At 36.2% G+C, this 22820-nt stretch overlaps 2 protein-coding genes across 3 annotated transcripts in view; one reads left to right on the forward strand and one right to left on the reverse strand.

The window, feature by feature from the left end:
• LOC138307314 (lymphotoxin-alpha-like) overlaps positions 1-22820 on the forward strand; it is a 55401-nt gene that overhangs the window by 21948 nt on the left and 10633 nt on the right. The window lies entirely within an intron of this gene.
• Positions 1753-20689, reverse strand: LOC138307315 (ubiquitin-like-conjugating enzyme ATG3). The gene is made up of 10 exons (XM_069247991.1): positions 20521-20689; positions 14419-14460; positions 13818-13938; positions 13076-13189; positions 7500-7555; positions 6507-6635; positions 5718-5870; positions 4864-4991; positions 4658-4726; positions 1753-4047 (listed from the first exon to the last, which is right to left on the reverse strand). Exons 1-10 carry the CDS (start codon positions 20590-20592, stop codon positions 3966-3968), a joined length of 966 nt encoding a protein of 321 aa, XP_069104092.1. The 5' UTR covers positions 20593-20689; the 3' UTR covers positions 1753-3965.

Here is a 22820-nt window from a genome sequence, read left to right on the forward strand (position 1 = left end):
ACACTTTTACATAATTTTAGGAATGTTTGAGGAATTTTTTATTAATTTGAAATATCTTGTTATAAAAGCATGTGCACTGTGGAACATTTGACTTACCCATGAACATATTTCAGTAGGTTTTTTTTCCATAAAAAGGCGTTGTAGTTTTCAAAAGTCCATATATATTAATTTTGTTGAGTTGACACAGATCGAGAATTTCAAAACCGAAAAACAGCAGAATTTTAGCTGATATCTTGTGCCGACAGATATTAGCTTACTTTTTGGAATCATAATCCTGAGCAAAGTATATTTTATGAGACAAAAATGAGGAAACTGATTTCCCGGTAAGATGGTATGAAGGGAAAATCGCTTAGAAAACTTTACATTGTATATTGTGTTACATAAATGTACTATTTCTAAGTGTCGCGTTGTGGAGTTGAGCGTGGAGAACACTTCCCAAAACTCAAGATCCCATCCATAAGAGAAATTTTCAAATGCCTCTATTGGATACTGATCCTCGCACCCATGCATTGTTTACCGATGTGCGTACTTCGTTTTATTGTCATTGGATTAGTGTCATAGTGTTCATCGGAAAGAGATCATATGGAAGAGATGACATTACAGACCTCAACTTTAACAATAATTATGCATATATAATATAAACCAGGTGTTTCGGCTTTATTCCAGACAAGTCACCTGCAGACAGATACGAATTTTTCATTATTTTAGTTTTACCATATATATGTAATTACTCTGACGCCTGGCAGCAGATAATTTTGATGTTATGAGTATTTGTCTTTGGGAACACTCATTCACAGTTGTAGACATTCGGGGATGGATGAGTAAACAGCACGACACTATAATTACCTATATCTAACTCAATAATTAGGAAAATGTTAAACACTACATATATATATTTCGAACTTGTCAGTGAATAAAGATTTAATTAATTAATTATAAAAAAAATGTATAATCGTAGAGACGTCTGTCTGAATAAAATGCAATCACAAAACATATATGGTTCGAAATAGAAATTAAATTGGCGAGTAGGACCACACCAAAGCACATAAACATTTTAAGATATACTGGGGTACTAGATTACTGTCATAGAGGGTTTACAATGCAATATATATATATATTATACAAAACACGCTCCATTTAGTTTAATACTAGCATTGTAGTCTACCCCAGAAAAGTCTACTGCCGCGGACATGCAGCGGGAGACTTCACAAAGGCAAGGTTCTATATGTTTAGACTAGTAATATTAGATGGAAATAGCGGTAAAATACGCATGGTCACTGCATTTGCTACGAGTATCCATGGCATTAGTATTGAAGTGATAGTCTAATCATGATCATTGCCATGGTATTTTTTTTTTCCATGACCACGAGAATAGTCCAAACAGGAACTAATGGCCATGGTGATTTATCAATTTGAAAATACTATCTAGCATCACATAATTTGTTAACACCAACATAACAATAATAATAAAAAATCAATAATTCCATTTTAGATAATTAATGGGTATTGGCCATTCAAAAAAATGATAATGGTGTGATTTGATGGGTTCATGGAAAATGAGGGGAAAGTTTCAAAGAAACTTGCTTTTGGTAATGGTAGCAGGACAGTTGGTACAGTTGAGAGTTCGGAAGTCCTGGATTCGAGCCCTGGTACGACCGCTATATATGCCTTCTCTTTTTAATCAATGTGCGAGTTTTAATTGAAAATAGTGTCATCCACAGAAGTGTTAATGAGTGGCAACAGACAAAGACACAGTGTAGTGAAGTATTTATTTTACCATGACCATCACAATCATTAAGCACTTAACATAACACATTAACGATTATACACCTGACCTAGTTGAGGGCCCGGGGCCACTATTATGCTGAAGCCTGATATTAAATTATTCAGACAATTGTAATACTGTTATCTAAATCGACAAGATCGCCTGTCTATCTCCGCCAGACATTTTTTTATTATTATGTCAAAACTACAACTTGCGTAATTTACATTGTTTTTATATATATTTTTTATATATACATGTAGCAGCTTTTTACAACGTGTAGTATGTCTAGCACCATGGGTAATTTACAGTATTACTTAAGTGAATACATTCCAACTGTTCACATTCATAATTATTGTATATGGCAAAGTATTCAAGTCAAAGTACAATAATTGTATTGAAAACATTATCGAGGAACTAAAAATGTCTTGTTTAACTGCGAAAGACGTGACGAGAATTATCTGGTACCAATTTATGGCAATTACATGTAGACTGGACGAGGCAGACTACATTAATAGTAATATCTTGTCTATTCCGTGCGAATTGTTTTCTCATATCAGTTTGAAGTAAAGAGATTATATTCCAGAATCATGTACGTTTGTCAATCAAAAGGATTGTAGGGTTTTTCTAGGTCAGGATGAGGTTTTAGACAGGCGTTCTCGTTTAACTATAATCCAAAAGACATATTTTGAAATTCCAATCATTCTGAATGAAATCCAAAATGACGGTCTACAAAATAAATCAATATAATCAGGCCTGTTGTAAGCAAATAAGACCCTAACCACATTAAACCTTCATTTCTTCGGTGGGTGCGGGTCTTACTTGCGGTCACATACTATAATAATGCTGGAACAGATCATCATGAAATCAGTTAGATATCTTAATAGTTTCATAAGAATGTGTCAAGTCTTAATGATATGGAAAACTTAACAACTAGATCAAATAACATTCTGATATAGTTTTGTGATAATAGCAATCTGATTAAAATCATATCTTCGATTACGCTCTGATACTCTACGCTCCAGTACGAAGCGTAGAATATCAGAGCGTAATCGAAGATATGGTTTTAATCAGATTGGTGATAAAGTGTGCCTACACGATTAAAACAGCAAAAATCATAATCATAAATGCTATCTATCAAATTCAAAGAACTCGTACACCAATACACGCACTCGACCATATATATACTTAGCATTAATCTAAGGATACAGTTGAAACTCCAGTTTGTGAAACGAAACCCTGGTTAATTATTGTACTTAATGGATATTGTATTGTCACATCAAAAGCGCAGCAAACGACTTCAGAGTAAAGTCAATCAAGGTCAATGACGAGACGGAGATACATACATGCCCCTACAATTTCACAAATGATCGTATGTATGATGAATATTAGTATAGCTCAACTCGAATTAACACCTTCCGTTCAAAACCATCCCGATGCACTATACTACATTAAGGGGACCCCTAGTACCTCATCTATGGAGCACATTCCGTGAACATCTGCATACTAACATAGATAGATGTGATGGTAATCTGGTAGCCTCCTGGGAAAGTAAACAGAGTTAATGCGACATATTTCAAAAGTACACTTTCAACTGTATAAAGCCTAGACTTCACATAATTTTAGGGTTTCAATAAATGTCCTTGTAAACCCGGTTAAATATCTTTAATGGCATATATAGCAGCTAGATAATGAACTGAATGGAATGGAGAGATATTTTCAATTCTGGAGACATTTATATAGTAAATAGTAATATAGTAAAATACAACATTGGTTTTGCGGGAGGGGAGGGGTAGTGAGGGCACTGGATTATTAGAAACCATATGATATTTCTTTCTTTTTTATGAAAAATGCAAACATTCAATATCTTTTCCAATTTACAAATATACTTGATCATTTGTCTTTTTTATCCATTTTACAAAATATCTAAATCTAAAATGTTTTCTTGATTTGATTGCATGAATAACATTTCATAATAAGAAATTACAAATAGGCATCAAACTGGAATCCTTCGTCATTGATACATCAATTAGATAAGCATGTTTATTGCACTGTGGAGGGGTAAGCATACCAGGTTCGCATCACCATAGCAACAGTGCCACACCATCACCACAACAGGTTGCTAGGATGATTGGTTACCATAGCAACTTGTCCATTGTTTCAAGAAATTAATAAATATTGTTGAAAATATAACAGTATTTGATCACATGGTAAAATGTCTTGTGTAGTCATACTCAATCGTTGGTATCACAGCTTGTACAAATTTCAAAAAGATCATTAAATATCTGAACAGGTGTCAAGGTTTTGTAACAGCTTTAGATTAAGGATTCCTAGAAGTAAATTATTTTCAGTTTGGACTTATTCACCTCAGATGACACATTACGGTTCTTCTAAATCAAAGCCTAGACCAGTCCATAATTGAAATTTCTGGGCTGAATAAGTTAACAACATCAAACATTTAGTGAAATGAGCATTTTCTTTCATATTTCAAACAATCAAGATATGACTTAATAATTTTAACTTGTTAATTGATCATCAATAATGAAAATTTCTCATTTAATCTATTATTTTTAATTTACTTATTTCTTACTACTGTATAAATGTGCACTGGAATTTTTCTCGAGTGCTTAATTTCAAAATTACCAAGAGTAAACATTTCACATCAGTGTTATTTTCGCCATATACGAATGCATATGACTTTGGGTTTTGGCAATATATTTTTATACCCGGGTATTCACAAAGTTTTACCTGTGATGGAAATTTTCACTGTGAAAAAATAATTACCTAATAAGCAAAATGTTCCCCTTTAGCGTAATTCTGCACTTACAGTAATTACTATTATAATTACCCAACCAGGTATAATGAAATATATATATATATTCAGCATAAGGATACACATGTACTCCTAAATCACCGCCACCTTCAGCAACCATCTGTATAATTTTCTTCATCACGTCAGCATGCCTAAAATGAAAACGAAAATTATTTTAAAGATAGCAGGAATAAACAAACTTTAGGTAATGAAACGACTGAAAATGTAGCACTCACAGTGGTTCGTGAAATTGTAACACTATTCTTAATGATCCTGACTGAACACTTACCGACAGGGATGTACAGAAGCCATTGGAGGACCAGGAAGGTGCGGATGGCTCTCCATGGTGACGGTCTTTTTAGCGTGATCCTGACTGAAGTCTTCATACATTTGATTAACACTCAATGGTTTTCTATTCTGTAATATAATCAAATGACCTATATATTATATAGTGAGAACAGTTTCTCACTTTCTTCATTGGTTGTCATGTGGCTGCTTACAAAATATAAATAAAATCTTTCATCCCTTTGAAAGTGAGACAGGTGAATTTTAACTATGACATGATGCTCTTAGTATGATGTCAACACAGGTATTATTGTAACATCATGGTCCTGAGTATTATTCATGGTGTCACACGATTGTTCTATGCATGTCTTATTCTGGGTAAGAGAGAGATATCCTATCCTCAACAGAAGTACGGCTATCTCTGTCCAGGTTGAGAGTAATCTCTATCTTGCATCAAATCTGGTACTATATATACCAAGAGAGACAACCCTAGCTACACCAGAAATACCACTACAATATACTGTCGTCATTTCGTATTGCGTACAGAACTCAAGTCACAAATGTCGTCATGAATATTATCACATTTTCCTGAACCGTCATTATTGGTGATGTAATGAAAAATATTTTGAGAAGATTTATATAGGTCTAGCCTACTACATATATCTGATCCTTTTATATGTATTAGTATATATCAAATTTGTTGTAATGAAATTATCTTAGAAATACTATTATACAATTTGTAAAAGGTAACGATTGACAGATTTAGAAAAAAAAAATAATGAATGGGCCAAAGTAGAAAAGACCAACAGATAGACAGCTCTAAGCTGACTGATTATTTTAAAAACTCATCTGATTTACCTCATCATAACCATATAGCCACAGTCGAGGTGTCTGGTAATATTTATCGTAAGTGATGTTAAGGTCGTATGTTCGTGTTTGTAAGATACCACTCTCTCCTCCCGTAGCCCCCTCTGAATCCTGTCTGTCATACGCCGTAGGATCTAATGTAGCCTGAAATCAATTTGATTCAATATTATTATAATTTTATGACAGAAAAACAAGTACAGTGGACCCTAAGTACTCTGAATACTGGTGTCCCCAGCCCAAATTGTTTGGACTTTTTTCCAGACTGCCTGATTCATAAAATTACCAAATTTGTTTAACACTTTAGTCCAGATTGAGAATCTACCATACTAACAGCATCCAGATTCTTGCAAGTTCCCTGTATCTTATTCAGGTGGTTTGGCAGGTAACCACATATTCACATCCAATTAGGATGGATATTAACCTCGCCCAGCTACCTGGGGGAAAGTCAGTTATTAATCGTGTTATAAATAAGTAATTGTGTTACATGTATGATAAGATTTCCCTTGTTTATTTGAAAGTCTTTAAACCAGCAAGAATTCTTATTGTGATTACACACAAGTAATATTTTACAGAGCTAAATCTCATTACTTAGAATTCAAAAGGACTTTTGATTACACTAAAATATTTACATTTACACAATTAGGGTTTTGGTCTCTTCAGAAACAAAATGATGTTAATCAAAAAAATAAAAAGAATTACATTATGATGTACAGATGAATTTGAATCCCCAGTATTTTTATTATTGTATAATCTATAATTTTGAATAATTATAAAACTCACATTATCTTTATCTTCTAACATTCCACTCTCTTCAAATGCTTCCATATCCATTGCTTCATCATCATCGTCATCATCGTCATCATCATCATCATCTCCTTGAGGTTGAGAACTTGATGAACTTTTACTTTCCTATAATTATTTTAGAAGGTATACAATTCTACATGACCTAGGCTATGCACATATTAGACTTGTACATTGTATACACTGATTCATCACGGGGGTAAGTGGCCATAAAAACACACCTTAATAAAATTAACTCTTGAAACATTTCAAAATTTGAACTGGAAGCTTGAATAAAAAGTAAATCAATATATATAGTTATGACTTTATTATTAAATATCAAAGAAACACAATTTAACAAAGCATGACAATTTATAATATTGACTTGTGCCCTATCTATCTGCGCCTCGAACTCACGATCTACGGCAGCAAATCACCTAGCCAAACATATCTGCGCCTTCTACCTCTGCGCCACATCCACATCCCCATAGATCGTGAGTTCGAGGCCCGGATAGGGCACCATTCAATAAATTGTCATGCTTTGTTAAATTGTGTTTCTTTGATATTTAATATTTACTAAACACAATGTATCATATGCACTACGTGTTGTTGATCCAAAGATTTAATTTGACAATTTCCACATTAATCATGTCAGCATATCAAACCGACTATCACTTTGTCATTGAAACATCCTTTTTTGAGGATGTGGATGTGGCGCAGTGGTAGAAGGCGCATATATGTTTGGTTAGGCGATTGGGTGCCGTAGATCGTAAGTTCGAGGCTTGGATAGAGCACGAGTCAATAAATTGTCATGCTTTGTTAAATTGTGTTTCTTTGATATTTTTTATTACTTTATTATTTAAACAATTAAATAAAAAAAAAATCGCTTTTTAAAAATCTAACAAAATAATTACAACTTAATTTCAACATAATATTCATTGTTATACATGTTTAAGTTTTAAGGAGATCGACTATTAATTGGTTAATACCTACTTTTGTATCTAACGTCATGTCTGACACAGCTTCTTGTATTGAAGTGGTGGCTGCATCTAGAAGTGAATAATAGCTTAATAGGAAATGTCATAATTACCATAAAGAAATGCATTTTAATTACACCTCCATTGGAATCTACATTAGTTTCAGCATGATAATTATATAACTCAAAATGTCTCTTTTTATGTATATTATATAGTTTTTCTTACATTACAAGCTGTACAGTTAGACCTCCTTAACTGAAAGTCATATGAAACATTTACCTTGTTCATTATTGGTTTGTTGGCCCCAATTATTTTTTTGCCATAATACATTATACATATATAATCAATTAAGAAATAATGGCCACTAAATCATAATGGTCTTATTTTTTCTATGTTAATATCTGTTGATAATGCACCATGTCTATGTATGATAATCTTACAATGATGAGTAACACTATATATACATACCACTACCAGGGAAGTGATAATCTTACAATGATGAGTAACACTATATATACATACCACTACCAGGGAAGTGATAAGTTACACTATGTATATGTACCACTACCAGGGAAGTGATGAGTTACACTATGTATATGTACCACTACCAGGGAAGTAATGAGTTACACTATGTATATGTACCACTACCAGGGAAGTGATGAGTTACACTATGTATATGTACCACTACCAGGGAAGTAATGAGTTACACTATGTATATGTACCACTACCAGGGAAGTAATGAGTTACACTATGTATATGTACCACTACCTGGGAAGTGATGAGTTACACTATGTATATATACCACTACCAGGGAAGTGATGAGTTACACTATGTATATATACCACTACCAGGGAAGTGATGAGTTACACTATATATATACCACTACCAGGGAAGTGATGAGTTACACTATGTATATATACCACTACCAGGGAAGTGATGAGTTACACTATATATACGTACCACTACCTGGGAAGTGTATGAGTAACACTATATATATACTACCACTACCGGAAGTGATGAGTTACACTATGTATATACGTACCACTACCTGGGAAGTGATGAGTTACACTATGTATACTACCACTACTGGGAAGTGATGAGTTAATATATACACTACGGGAAGTGATGAGTTACACTAATAATACCACTACTGGGAAGTGATGAGTTATAATATACGTACCACTACCTGGGAAGTGATGTTACTAGTATACACACAGGAATAATATACCACTACCAGGGAAGTGATGAGTTACACTATATATACATACCACTACCTGGGAAGTGATGAGTTATAATATACGTACCACTACCAGGGAAGTGATGAGTTACACTATGTATATGTACCACTACCAGGGAAGTGATGAGTTACACTATGTATATATACCACTACCAGGGAAGTGATGAGTAACACTTTATATATATACCACTACCAGGGAAGTGATGAGTTACACTATATATATATACCACTACCAGGAAAGTGATGAGTTACACTATGTATACATACCACTAACTGGGAAGTGATGAGTTATAATATACCTACCACTACCAGGGAAGTGATGAGTTACACTATGTATACATACCACTACCAGGGAAGTGATGAGTTACACTATGTATATATACCACTACCTGGGAAGTGATGAGTTACACTATGTATATGTACCACTACCTGGGAAGTGATGAGTTACACTATGTATACATACCACTACCTGGGAAGTGATGAGTTATAATATACCTACCACTACCTGGGAAGTAATGAGTTACACTATGTATATGTACCACTACCAGGGAAGTGATGAGTTACACTTATGTATATATACCACTACTGGGAAGTGATGAGTTACACTATGTATACATACCACTACCTGGGAAGTGATGAGTTACACTATTATATTACCACTACCAGGGAAGTGATGAGTTACACTATATATACATACCACTACCAGGGAAGTGATGAGTTACACTATGTATATATACCACTAACTGGGAAGTGATGAGTTATAATATACCTACCACTACCTGGGAAGTAATGAGTTACACTATGTATATGTACCACTACCAGGGAAGTGATGAGTTACACTATGTATACATACCACTACCAGGGAAGTGATGAGTTACACTATATATATATACCACTACCAGGGAAGTGATGAGTTACACTATGTATATATACCACTACCAGGGAAGTGATGAGTTACACTATGTATATATACCACTACCAGGGAAGTGATGAGTTACACTATGTATATATACCACTACCAGGGAAGTGATGAGTTACACTATGTATACATACCACTACCAGGGAAGTGATGAGTTACACTATGTATATGTACCACTACCAGGGAAGTGATGAGTTACACTATGTATACATACCACTACCAGGGAAGTGATGAGTTACACTATGTATATATACCACTACCAGGGAAGTGATGAGTTACACTATATATATATACCACTACCAGGGAAGTGATGAGTTACACTATGTATATATACCACTACCAGGGAAGTGATGAGTTACACTATGTATATATACCACTACCAGGGAAGTGATGAGTTACACTATATATATATACCACTACCAGGGAAGTGATGAGTTACACTATGTATATATACCACTACCAGGGAAGTGATGAGTTACACTATGTATATATACCACTACCAGGGAAGTGATGAGTTACACTATATATACATACCACTACCAGGGAAGTGATGAGTTACACTATATATACATACCACTACCAGGGAAGTGATGAGTTACACTATGTATACATACCACTACCAGGGAAGTGATGAGTTACACTAACTATTATACTACCACTACCAGGGAAGTGATGAGTTACACTATGTATACATACCACTACCAGGGAAGTGATGAGTTACACTATGTATACATACCACTACCAGGGAAGTGATGAGTTACACTATATATACATACCACTACCAGGGAAGTGATGAGTTACACTATGTATATGTACCACTACCAGGGAAGTGATGAGTTACACTATGTATACATACCACTACCTGGGAAGTGATGAGTTACATAATATATATACCACTACCTGGGAAGTGATGAGTTACACTATATATATATACCACTACCTGGGAAGTGATGAGTTACACTATGTATACATACCACTACCTGGGAAGTGATGAGTTACACTATGTATACATACCACTACCAGGGAAGTGATGAGTTACACTATGTATATGTACCACTACCAGGGAAGTGATGAGTTACACTATGTATACATACCACTACCAGGGAAGTGATGAGTTACACTATGTATACATACCACTACCAGGGAAGTGATGAGTTACACTATGTATATATACCACTACCTGGGAAGTGATGAGTTACATTATGTATACATACCACTACCAGGGAAGTGATGAGTTACACTATATATACATACCACTACCAGGGAAGTGATGAGTTATAATATACGTACCACTACCTGGGAAGTGATGAGTTACACTATATATATATACCACTACCTGGGAAGTGATGAGTTACATTATGTATACATACCACTACCTGGGAAGTGATGAGTTACACTATATATATATACCACTACCTGGGAAGTGATGAGTTACACTATGTATACATACCACTACCAGGGAAGTGATGAGTTACACTATGTATACATAACACTACCTGGGAAGTAATGAGTTACACTATGTATATGTACCACTACCAGGGAAGTGATGAGTTACACTATGTATACATACCACTACCAGGGAAGTGATGAGTTACATTATGTATACATACCACTACCAGGGAAGTGATGAGTTACACTATGTATACATACCACTACCTGGGAAGTGATGAGTTACACTATGTATACATACCACTACCAGGGAAGTGATGAGTTACACTATATATACCTACCACTACCTGGGAAGTGATGAGTTACACTATGTATATATACCACTACCAGGGAAGTGATGAGTTACACTATGTATATATACCACTACCAGGGAAGTGATGAGTTACACTATGTATATGTACCACTACCAGGGAAGTGATGAGTTACACTATGTATATATACCACTACCAGGAAGTGATGAGTTACACTATATATATATACCACTACCTGGGAAGTGATGAGTTACACTATGTATACATACCACTACCAGGGAAGTGATGAGTTACACTATATATATATACCACTACCAGGGAAGTGATGAGTTACACTATGTATATATACCACTACCTGGGAAGTGATGAGTTACACTATATATATATACCACTACCTGGGAAGTGATGAGTTACACTATATATACATACCACTACAGGGAAGTGATGAGTTAACTATATATTATACCACTACCTGGGAAGTGATGAGTTACACTATATATATATACCACTACCTGGGAAGTGATGAGTTACACTATATATATATACCACTACCTGGGAAGTGATGAGTTACACTATATATATATACCACTACCTGGGAAGTGATGAGTTACACTATATATATATACCACTACCTGGGAAGTGATGAGTTACACTATATATATATACCACTACCTGGGAAGTGATGAGTTACACTATGTATATATACCACTACCAGGGAAGTGATGAGTTACACTATGTATATATACCACTACCAGGGAAGTGATGAGTAACACTATTTATACATACCGCTACCTGGGAAGTGATGAGTTACACTATATATACATACCACTACCAGGGAAGTGATGAGTTACACTATGTATACATACCACTACCAGGGAAGTGATGAGTTACACTATGTATAATACCACTACCAGGGAAGTGATGAGAGTTACAAGTGATGTTATACTATAATAACACTACCTGGGAAGTGATGAGTTACACTATGTATATATACCACTACCTGGGAAGTGATGAGTTACACTATGTATATATACCACTACCTGGGAAGTGATGAGTTACACTATGTATATATACCACTACCTGGGAAGTGATGAGTTACATTATGTATACATACCACTACCAGGGAAGTGATGAGTTACACTATGTATACATAACACTACCTGGGAAGTGATGAGTTACACTATGTATATACGTACCACTACCTGGGAAGTGATGAGTTACACTATGTATATATACCACTACCTGGGAAGTGATGAGTTACACTATGTATATATACCACTACCTGGGAAGTGATGAGTTACACTATGTATATATACCACTACCAGGGAAGTGATGAATAACACTATATATACGTACCACTACCTGGGAAGTGATGAGTTACACTATGTATATATACCACTTCCAAAGAAGTGATGAGTTACACTATGTATACATACCACTACCAGGGAAGTGATGAGTTATAATATACGTACCACTACCAGGGAAGTGATGAGTTACACTATGTATACATACCACTACCAGGGAAGTGATGAGTTATAATATACGTACCACTACCAGGGAAGTGATGAGTTACACTATGTATACATACCACTACCAGGGAAGTGATGAGTTATAGTATATGTACCACTACCTGGGAAGTGATGAGTTACACTATGTATACATACCACTAACTGGGAAGTGATGAGTTATATTATACGTACCACTACCAGGGAAGTGATGAGTTATATTATACGTACCACTACCAGGGAAGTGATGGGTATCCACCCAGCCGCCATCATCATCGACCTCTATCACCTTCTCCTGCTCCTCTTGGTGATTGTCCACTTGTTTAACTCTTTTGTAGCATGGCACTGATAGTGAGGATTAAATCAATATAATAGCTATAAACCATCACATCACATAAATATTTTCCATTTATTCAGGAAATTATTTTATAAAATTCCACTGAAGCTTTTGTGAAATTGATTGAACTGAATTGATATCCTCCTTAAGATTCATTTCATTATCAGTTATGTTTGATATTTAAAGCTATCTCAATTGATCCTGATTATATGTGTCAAAAAATATTCAATTGTGATATACAAATATTAATATATATATGATACTGTAAAAACCTTTAATCTCTTTGCATCTGCAGACTTAACAAATAATTCACGAGCAGCATAATTGATAAATAATTGTCTAATTACAAATTTCACTCAAGTTTTTGAAAATAATTAAGGTTACACACAGTATCACATTTACATTATGTTTTGAGGATGTTACCAATTACAGCCCTGATCCAGCCACATGACTTTCGGTTAATCCCTGGGTCATGTGACTGAATCTCACTCCAGATTAGTCTGTAGATCTTAACTGACCACAATTAGAACTGATGAAGAAACAACCGGATGGTTGTCTATAGCTATCTCTGAATCATGAGAGGATTGCTTTGTTAAGAGACTTAACTTGTTTAGTTACATCTAATATCATATTTACCATTCCTAGTGATGAGAAACTGTTTGTCTTTTGGTAAGTATGGTTTGGTTTTGGACTCATCCCCAGCTGCCCACTGCCATGTGGGACAATGATGGACAATGTGTTCTCCAGCCGCTAGAAACTGAAGTATATGTCCACAATAATATACCATACACTTTCAGGCAATTAAAATTAACTATTTAACAGTTTATTCAAGAGGAATGAAAACAAATGGAAAATTATCTGTTGCATTTTTATGAAACAAGAAATTAATGAATAAATAAAACAAAAGCAATAATTCTCTAACTTTGATTTTGATTTCCATATGTAAATATGGATACTGATCAACTTTTTATAAAAACCATGTAATACTATTAGATCAACTTTTTATAAAAACCATGTAATACTATTAAAAATTAAACTATGATTTGAATTTCCACACAGTAATATCAATTTCAAACATTTAAAGGATATTTACATGTATGGTAGGCAATAGCTAGAACTTTAAGATAGCTATATTTGTATACTTGTGTATGTTAAATTTAAGCCATTCATGGGTTTCATAAAATAATGATAACCATATAAAGTTACATCATATTTCACATTTTTTAATCAACCCTACCTCTTCAGGTGTAATGACTCCTGTTTCTTTAAATTTTGATTCCTGTAAATCAATAAAAGTAAGTTCAAATTAGTTGTAAAACCTTACCAAAATTTGTATGTCTTAGGTTATGATCAATGGGACTAATTCATGTGCCACGTGATATACCTGATAATCACAATAATGTTTGTGTGGGACTATACTTAGTTATTATTCCTAATGGTGGTGGAATGACGTCAAAAAATGATATCCCGCTCTACATTTTAGCGGAAAGATCGCACCACTGGAAATACTAGTCCCGAACAAACGGGTATCACATACATGTGAATGAGTCTCATTGCAAAAAAAGAAAAAAAATAATGTAACACAAATGTAAATGTTTTAAGTTCACATGAATGTGCGTCATAATGTAAATAGTCTATTTCTTCTTACTTTTGTCTACAAATGCCCTTCCCTATATTCTGTCTTTGCATATTACAGAGTTAACTCCCTTGCAGGTAGGTATCGATTGTTACGTCGTTATTCTGTGAGCGCATTTCATGTCGTTTTCTCCGAAATGTATGACGTTATGCTTGCAAACACTTGACGTCACAATCACTACCTACCCGCAAGGGCAGATAACTCTGCAATATGCAAATACAGAATAGAATGTTTGTTATGGAATAAATATATGTTAATGGTACAGTGCATTGTGTGTCTTAAGCTTGGACTCTGCATCTCTTATAGGGTTGCTGTGGCTGAGTAGTTAAGATGTCCATTCATATTACCACAAGCCCACTACATCTGGATTTCAAATTTGAATCTTATGTGGGAGAGTGGCCAGGTACTGTTCACATGTTCAAGGTTTTTTTCTGTGGCTACCCAACTTGCAAATGTAGCAAAAAATAATTATAAGCTTGTCCTTAAATGACCCTGATGGCACTAGTACTTACAGCATGTTAATGCAATCCATAAATTAGTGAGTAACATGAAATATACTCGGACACAATTCTTATTGTAACAGAGTGCAGGATTTATGATAAATTTATAATTAGGGTAATCACTGCCTCCGCCAGGGATCAAACTCGGGCCTCTGGATTAATATACAATTGTAGCTAGTCGTACCCTCATGCGATTGAGCTAAAGATAAATTTTCTGCAGATGAATGGTAAATTGTGTCTAATTGACTAGGCCAAAAAAAAATTATATGCATGTTTCAGGTTACATGACTGAACAAGAGGCCCAAAGGGCCTTAACGGTCATCTGACTACCTTGGCAATAGTAAAATTAATTTCATATGGTGTCACTTTGTCAGGACCATGTCAGGATCATTTTCCATTTCCTTCAACAAATTTTATTTCAAACAAGAGGCCCAAGGGCCTTAACATGTAGGAAATTAATTAGATATAGTGTCATAGTAGCCTTCTTCAATTTGGGATCAACCAGAGATGTAACAATACTTTGTCGATCCATGTCAGGATCATCTCAGGCAAGTTTCAGCCAAATCACATAGGCAGAACTTGAGAAGAAGTTCAAAATGTGTTTTCAAGATGGCGGCTGTGGCGGCCATCTTGGATTTCGGATCGACCCGAAAAATAACAACACTTTGTCGGGACCATGTCAGGATCATTTCATGCAAGTTTCAGCCAAATCGAACCAGTAAAAACTTGAGAAGAAGTTCAAAATGTGTTTTCAATATGGCAGATGTGCCGGTCATCTTGGATTTCGGATTGACCCGAAAAATAACAACACTTTGTCGGGACCATGTCAGGATCATTTCATGCAAGTTTCAGCCAAATCGCACGAGTTGAACTTGAGAATAATTTCAAAATGTGTTTTCAAGATGGCGGCTGTGGCGGCCATCTTGGATTTCGGATCGACCCGAAAAATAACAACACTTTGTCGGGACCATGTCAGGATCATTTCATGCAAGTTTCAGCCAAATCGCACCGGTAGAACTTGAGAAGAAGTTCAAAATGTGTTTTCAAGATGGCGGCTGTGGCGGCCATCTTGGATTTCGGATCAACCCGAAAAATAACAACACTTTGTCGGGACCATGTCAGGATCATTTCATGCAAGTTTCAGCCAAATCGCACCAGTAGAACTTGAGAAAGTTCAAAATGTGTTTTCAAGATGGCACCTGTGGCGGCCATCTTGGATTTCGGATCGACCCGAATAATAACAACACTTTGTCGGGACCATGTCAGGATCATTTCATGCAAGTTTCAGCCAAATCGCACCGGTAGAACTTGAGAAGAAGTTTAAAATGTGTTTTCAAGATGGCGGCTGTGGCGGCCATCTTGGATTTCGGATCGACCCGAAAAATAACAACACTTTGTCGGGACCATGTCAGGATCATTTCATGCAAGTTTCAGCCAAATCGCACCGGTAGAACTTGAGAAGAAGTTCAAAAATGTGTTTTCAAGATGGCGCCTGTGGCGGCCATCTTGGATTTCGGATCGACCCGAAAAATAACAACACTTTGTCGGGACCATGTCAGGATCATTTCATGCAAGTTTCAGCCAAATCGCACCGGTAGAACTTGAGAAGAAGTTTAAAATGTGTTTTTCAAGATGGCGGCTGTGGCGGCCATCTTGGATTTCGGATCGACCCGAAAAATAACAACACTTTGTCGGGACCATGTCAGGATCATTTCATGCAAGTTTCAGCCAAATCGCACCGGTAGAACTTGAGAAGAAGTTCAAAATGTGTTTTCAAGATGGCGCCTGTGGCGGCCATCTTGGATTTCGGATCGACCCGAAAAATAACAACACTTTGTCGGGATCATGTCAGGATCATTTCATGCAAGTTTCAGCCAAATCGCACCGGTAGAACTTGAGAAGAAGTTCAAAATGTGTTTTCAAGATGGCGGCTGTGGCGGCCATCTTGGATTTCGGATCGACCCGAAAAATAACAACACTTTGTCGGGACCATCTCAGGATCATTTCAGGTAAGTTTCAGCTCAATCCCACTGGTCAAACTTGAGAAGAAGTTCAAAATGTGAAAAGTTAACGCACGGCGGACGGCGCACGGCGCACGGCGGACGGCGCACGGCGGACGGCGCACGACGACGGACGAAACATGATGACTATAGGTCATCCTGACCCTTCGGGTCAGATGACCTAAAAATATAGGGTAGGTCGGTCGGGATTTTTTTAAATTTTATTTTTTTATGTTATTTTTTTAGGAGGGGTGGGGGAGGAGTTGAGTGGCTTTATTACTACATTACAAAGTAATTTAATAATACATGTAATTTGTCATCCAGACTTTAGGCTAGCTAGAAGTCTTTTATTTCTCATTACCATATATTCGAAATCGAACTTCATCTGGATAAACTTAAAGCATGCGTAAAAATCTAAGTTGACAACTTCCCACACAACATTTTTGTTTTGAAAAAGTGTGATAAAATAGCTAGAGTCGGAAGTAAAAACAAGAGGCCCAGAGTGCCTGTATCGCTCACCTGCTTTTTTTTTGTTTTTTGTAATTATCACAAAGACTCTTACAGTGAGAAAAATTAGTAAAATTGACTCCAAAATTTGTTTAATATTGACACACAACCATATAATGATGCTATATAGATACCATACAAATATGATATCCAATACAAAGGTTCAGAGAGGAAGTAATTTATATGAAAATAGTAGCCTAATTGACCTTTTTGGCCCCGTGTCTAAGGTCCCAGGGAGTCAGCCGTAAACTTTGCCATTCCATTTAATTTTAAATCCCCATCCTATAAGGATGTTACTATTGCATTATGAGTGCTCTTCCATGCTGAGTTGCAGAGAAGAAGCCGTTCATATGATCACAGCAAAAATTGCTCCCTTTCGACCCCGCCCCTCCTATCATTTGTACAATTTTGAATCCTCACCCTATAAGGATGTTACCATTGCATTATGAGCGTAATGCCATGTTTAGTTGCAGAGAAAAAAGTTGTTTATATGGCAATAGCCAAATTGACCCCTTTTGACCCCACCCCTCAGGCCCCCGGGGGATCAGCCCCATCATTTGTACAATTTGTAATCCCCACCTTATAAGGATGCTACCATTGCATTATGAGCGTAATCCCATGTTTAGTTCCAGAGAAGAAGTCATTTATACGGAAATAGTCATATTGACCAATTTTGACCGCACCCCTCAGGCCCCCGGGGGTCAGCCATATCATTTGCACAATTTTGAATCCTCACCCTATAAGGGCGCTACCATTGCATTATGGGTGCTATATTTATATATCACATGCTTAGTTGCAGAGAAGAAGTCATTTATATGGAAATAGCCAAATTGATCCCTTTTGACCTCGTCCCTCAGGCCCCTAGTGGGGTCAGTCCCATCATTTGTACAATTTTGAATCCCCACCCTATAACGATGCTACCATTGCATTATGAGTGCTATCCCATGCTTAGTTTCAGAGAAGAAGTCGTTTATATGGAAATAGCCAAATTGACCCCTTTTGACCCCGCCCCTCAGGCCCCCTGGGGGCCAGCCCCATTATTTGTACAATTTTGAATCCCCACCCTATAAAGATGCTACCATTGCATTATGGATGCTATTCCAAGCTTAGTTTCAGAGAAGAAGTCGTTTATATGGAAATAGCCAAATTGACCCCTTTTGACCCCGCCCCTCAGGCCCCCAGGGGGTCAGCCCCATCATTTGTACCATTTTGAATCCCCACCCTATAAGGATGCTACAATTGCATTATGGATGCTATATTCCATGCTTAGTTTCAGAGAAGAAGTCGTTTAAATGGAAATAGCCAAATTGACCGCTTTTGACCCCGCCCCTCAGGCCCCCAGGGGGTCAGCCCCATCATTTGTACAATTTTGAATCATCACCCTATAAGGATCCTACCATCGTACCCTCATGCGATTGAGCTAAAGATAAATTTTCTGCAGATGAATGGTATATTGTGGCTAGTATTGACTAGAGTTGCATACTCCCCCTCCAGGAATGAACTCATCCACAAGTTTCCAAGGATTACAACGATTCCTTCATATAGGTACCGTTGAGTATAATTTCAGAGTTCCTACATGGACACCAATGTAACAGAGTGCAGGATATTTGATAAATGTAATCAATGCCAGGGATCAAACTCGGGACCTCTGGATTACTAGTCTGACACTCATCTGATGGAGCTAAAGAGAAGTTCCTTCTAGCTGAATGGTATATTGCAACAAAGCCGAACGGTATATTGCAGCTAGAACGTACCCGGGTTACATGTTTTTGATATAAAAATCTTTGTGGGAAGATGTAACTTAAATTGATTGTTTATGATGTGTTAATGTCTAATAATTGCCTGGATATAGCAATTAATCATCAGCTGAAGTCAAATGACCCAATAAAACAAGTATATTCATCTATTAAACAGGTTGGGGACACTCTCGTATATGCAGGATAGTCCTGCATTTGAGCGACAGTCCTGTATTTGAGGGATAATGTTACACAAATGCAGGATTCTGTGAAATGAAAATGAATAAAGGCAATACAACAGTTACACATTGTAGATGGTTAAACAGACAAACAATGTTTCGTTAAAAACAGATCTAGATAGTTCATTGCCTCATAGAAAAATAATCTTTATTAATATAACAATAAAGCTCAATATACCACATGATGATTCGATAATGAAACCACAGGAGTTTGACGTTCTGTCAATAATATATAGTATGCAAACTATACATAAATAATAACATAATGTATACTATTGACAGAACGTCAAACTCCTGTGATGAAACAATCGATTATTCAGATGATGTCAGTGATCAATCTACATGCGCATCCCGAGTCCTGGACTCACATAATTTTAAAAGGAACCATGAAATTTCTGGGAATGGGTATCTATAACACTGTGGGACCCATTATTTTTACAAAAAACCATTGAAAAGGACCCACGAAAAATAATCGTAGATTGAACACTGCTGATGTACATGTGAAAATTTCACGTCGTGTTAACTCAAATGTGATACTGCTGGAGTAAGATTATAATAGTTGATTGAACTAAGTATAATCACGTAAAAATAAATACATAACATCAGTCGTAATCATTTGACGGTGAGTCAAATTGTTGACAGTCACATCGAGCTTTTGCAAACATGAGTCTCGGGCATGTGTTTTTTCTTCGTCTTATATCATACTGTTACTATATTTTACCTTCAGTACTGGAGTAAGGTACTCGGCCATACCAAGGGCCGTGCCCTTCACAGCATTTATCATATTCTGCATCTTAAAAGATGTTGTTTTCACTTTTACTTTAAAAACAAATTCCCACCCACTACAGGAAGTGGATACCTTTTCGTACCTTACGATGTTAAATTTTGAAGAGTTCCAATAAATTCGAGTTACCTCCCCTTGAACACTCTGGCTCTCGAATTGTTATCCATGGAGGTCAAGGATTTATAAGAGAGAAGGATTCGTGACTGTTCTCTTTATATTACTAAACACCACGCGAGACGCCTATGAACCGGGAATAAAAAACCGTTTTTCTCAACAAATACTTGTCTTATCGAGTCAAACGAAACACCATTGTAAAGTTTATTAAATTTCACGACGTATATTACTTGCTTTAAAGACGGATTATTTAGAGGATATGTCTTAAATTTTCGTTAAAAATAATCGACAGCTCATGAAATGACGGCCCCGCTTCAGAAAGTAAGACGGTAACCCTCGCACCCGCAAGCTACATCAAAGGCTGCGCCGGCGGATATCAAAGGAAAATCAGTCGTCGCCCAACGTCACGGTCAGTGCACAAACACAAAAACACCTGCCTTGGACTTCCCCAAAAACCAATGTGACTTAATCCTTCTCATATACGTCCTTGATGGAGGTATAACATAAATCTGAGTGTATTTTTGTTATGTCCCCATATTATGGCATAACGTAAAATCATTAATATATTTGCTTATATTAATTTGTTTAAGTTATGGAGCTAGATCTATACATATGTAACAAACAGAAAATACTGATTTGTATACCTCCATAAATAATCCATACAATTAAATGATTCACTAGCTTATAGGCTAATGAAATAATCATTTCAAAATTCCGAATTTGTATTTGGACTTGTTTCTATAAAATCATCCTACTCCGTCAAATCTCTGTCCATCAGAAACTACTTTAAAAATTGCAACGCCATTTCCACTTTATAGACTGTTCAAGCCAAAGAAAAAGATTGTTGCAAGGATTTATAAGTGAGATGACATGTTGGATTGAATTATGTTTGGACACGCCAGAGTAATTTTAGTGTCTAAATGAGAAATAGACGTCACACACCAGCATGTACTTAGTGCAGAGTATGATTTTACCGACTTTTTATCTTGATCCACAAAGCGCGCTTTTGATGGTATATTAGGACACCCTGTTGGGTCAAAATACATCGTATATGTATATATAAACAGTTCCCTTTGATATCGTGAACACTCCAGTCGCTCAAGCTGTATCCAAATAGTGTGTGCTTCTCCACTCCATATCCCCTAAAGTTTTACCTATTTCAGAACAAAAATGCATTTTCAAAAATTTAGTACAATACAAAAGTATAGATATATAAATTAAATATATCCTTTTGTCCAGTCATGTACATGCATGCATCATGGCTTATTGTTTATGACATAATCCGCCTGATATCCAGTGATTTCGCCCGTGTAATATTTTTGCGTATGTCGCTAGTATAATATGACCTGGAGCGATTTTCATTGGCTGGAAATTGATTGTGACATCAGACAGTAACAATAAAATGACGTCAAAAAATGACGTGACGTCAGAATTACAAGGACTGCGTGACAAAATTGCAGATTTTGCTTGATTTTCGGACACCATTTTAACGTGAAATTCTTTGTTATGTAAGTATTTGTAGTTATGTGATAAAAAGTATCTTAAATCTGTTACCTGTAAGTGATCGAGATCGGGTTATCTCAGTCGAGGGCTAAGATTTTGTAACATAATCCCAACCGAGGCGATAGCCGAGGTTGGGATGTTACAAAATCTTAGCCCGAGACTGAGATATCCCGATCTCGATCACTTAAAGGTAATAGATTTTTTTTCTCGCGCCTCTAAGATATAACAAAACCCATCTATATACGCGTTCAGAGTGTAAAACTATCCCGTCTTGGGCCTCCTGGTTCAAAGCCGATTAACCATTTCATCTGCGCTTCGATTTCAGTCATTCCGCATAAAACTATAGTTCGGTTATATAAAAGAGAAAACGATGATCAATCGGTACATACTGTTTTCATGATTAAAAACAACAACCAAACAATGCATGGTAAATGACTGAATGCATATATTTCTAATAATATTGATTATCTGACGCTTGTGACGTCACCGGTTTGAGAGTTTGACGTCACATGCGCGGACTGTTACATGAATGGCGTAAAATTCCGCCAAAATTCGCGTAAAGGAGATTTCAGAAAAGATGGCGTGACGTCACAGAAAGTTTATATCCGGGTCCTCAAAGG

This window comes from Argopecten irradians, chromosome 14 (assembly GCF_041381155.1).
Source record: "Argopecten irradians isolate NY chromosome 14, Ai_NY, whole genome shotgun sequence".
NCBI lineage: Eukaryota > Metazoa > Mollusca > Bivalvia > Pectinida > Pectinidae > Argopecten > Argopecten irradians.

What these genes read in the sequence shown, in the direction of transcription:
- LOC138307315 (XM_069247991.1), bottom strand. Translation starts at nt 20,592, where the DNA reads ATGCAGAATATGATAAATGCTGTGAAGGGCACGGCCCTTGGTATGGCC. An exon ending in ACATGACGTTAGATACAAAA is followed by an intron (nt 6,636 to 7,499) that starts GTAGGTATTAAC and finishes AAATAATTATAG; the next exon opens with GAAAGTAAAAGTTCATCAAG. An exon ending in GCTTCTGTACATCCCTGTCG is followed by an intron (nt 4,727 to 4,863) that starts GTAAGTGTTCAG and finishes TTTTCATTTTAG; the next exon opens with GCATGCTGACGTGATGAAGA.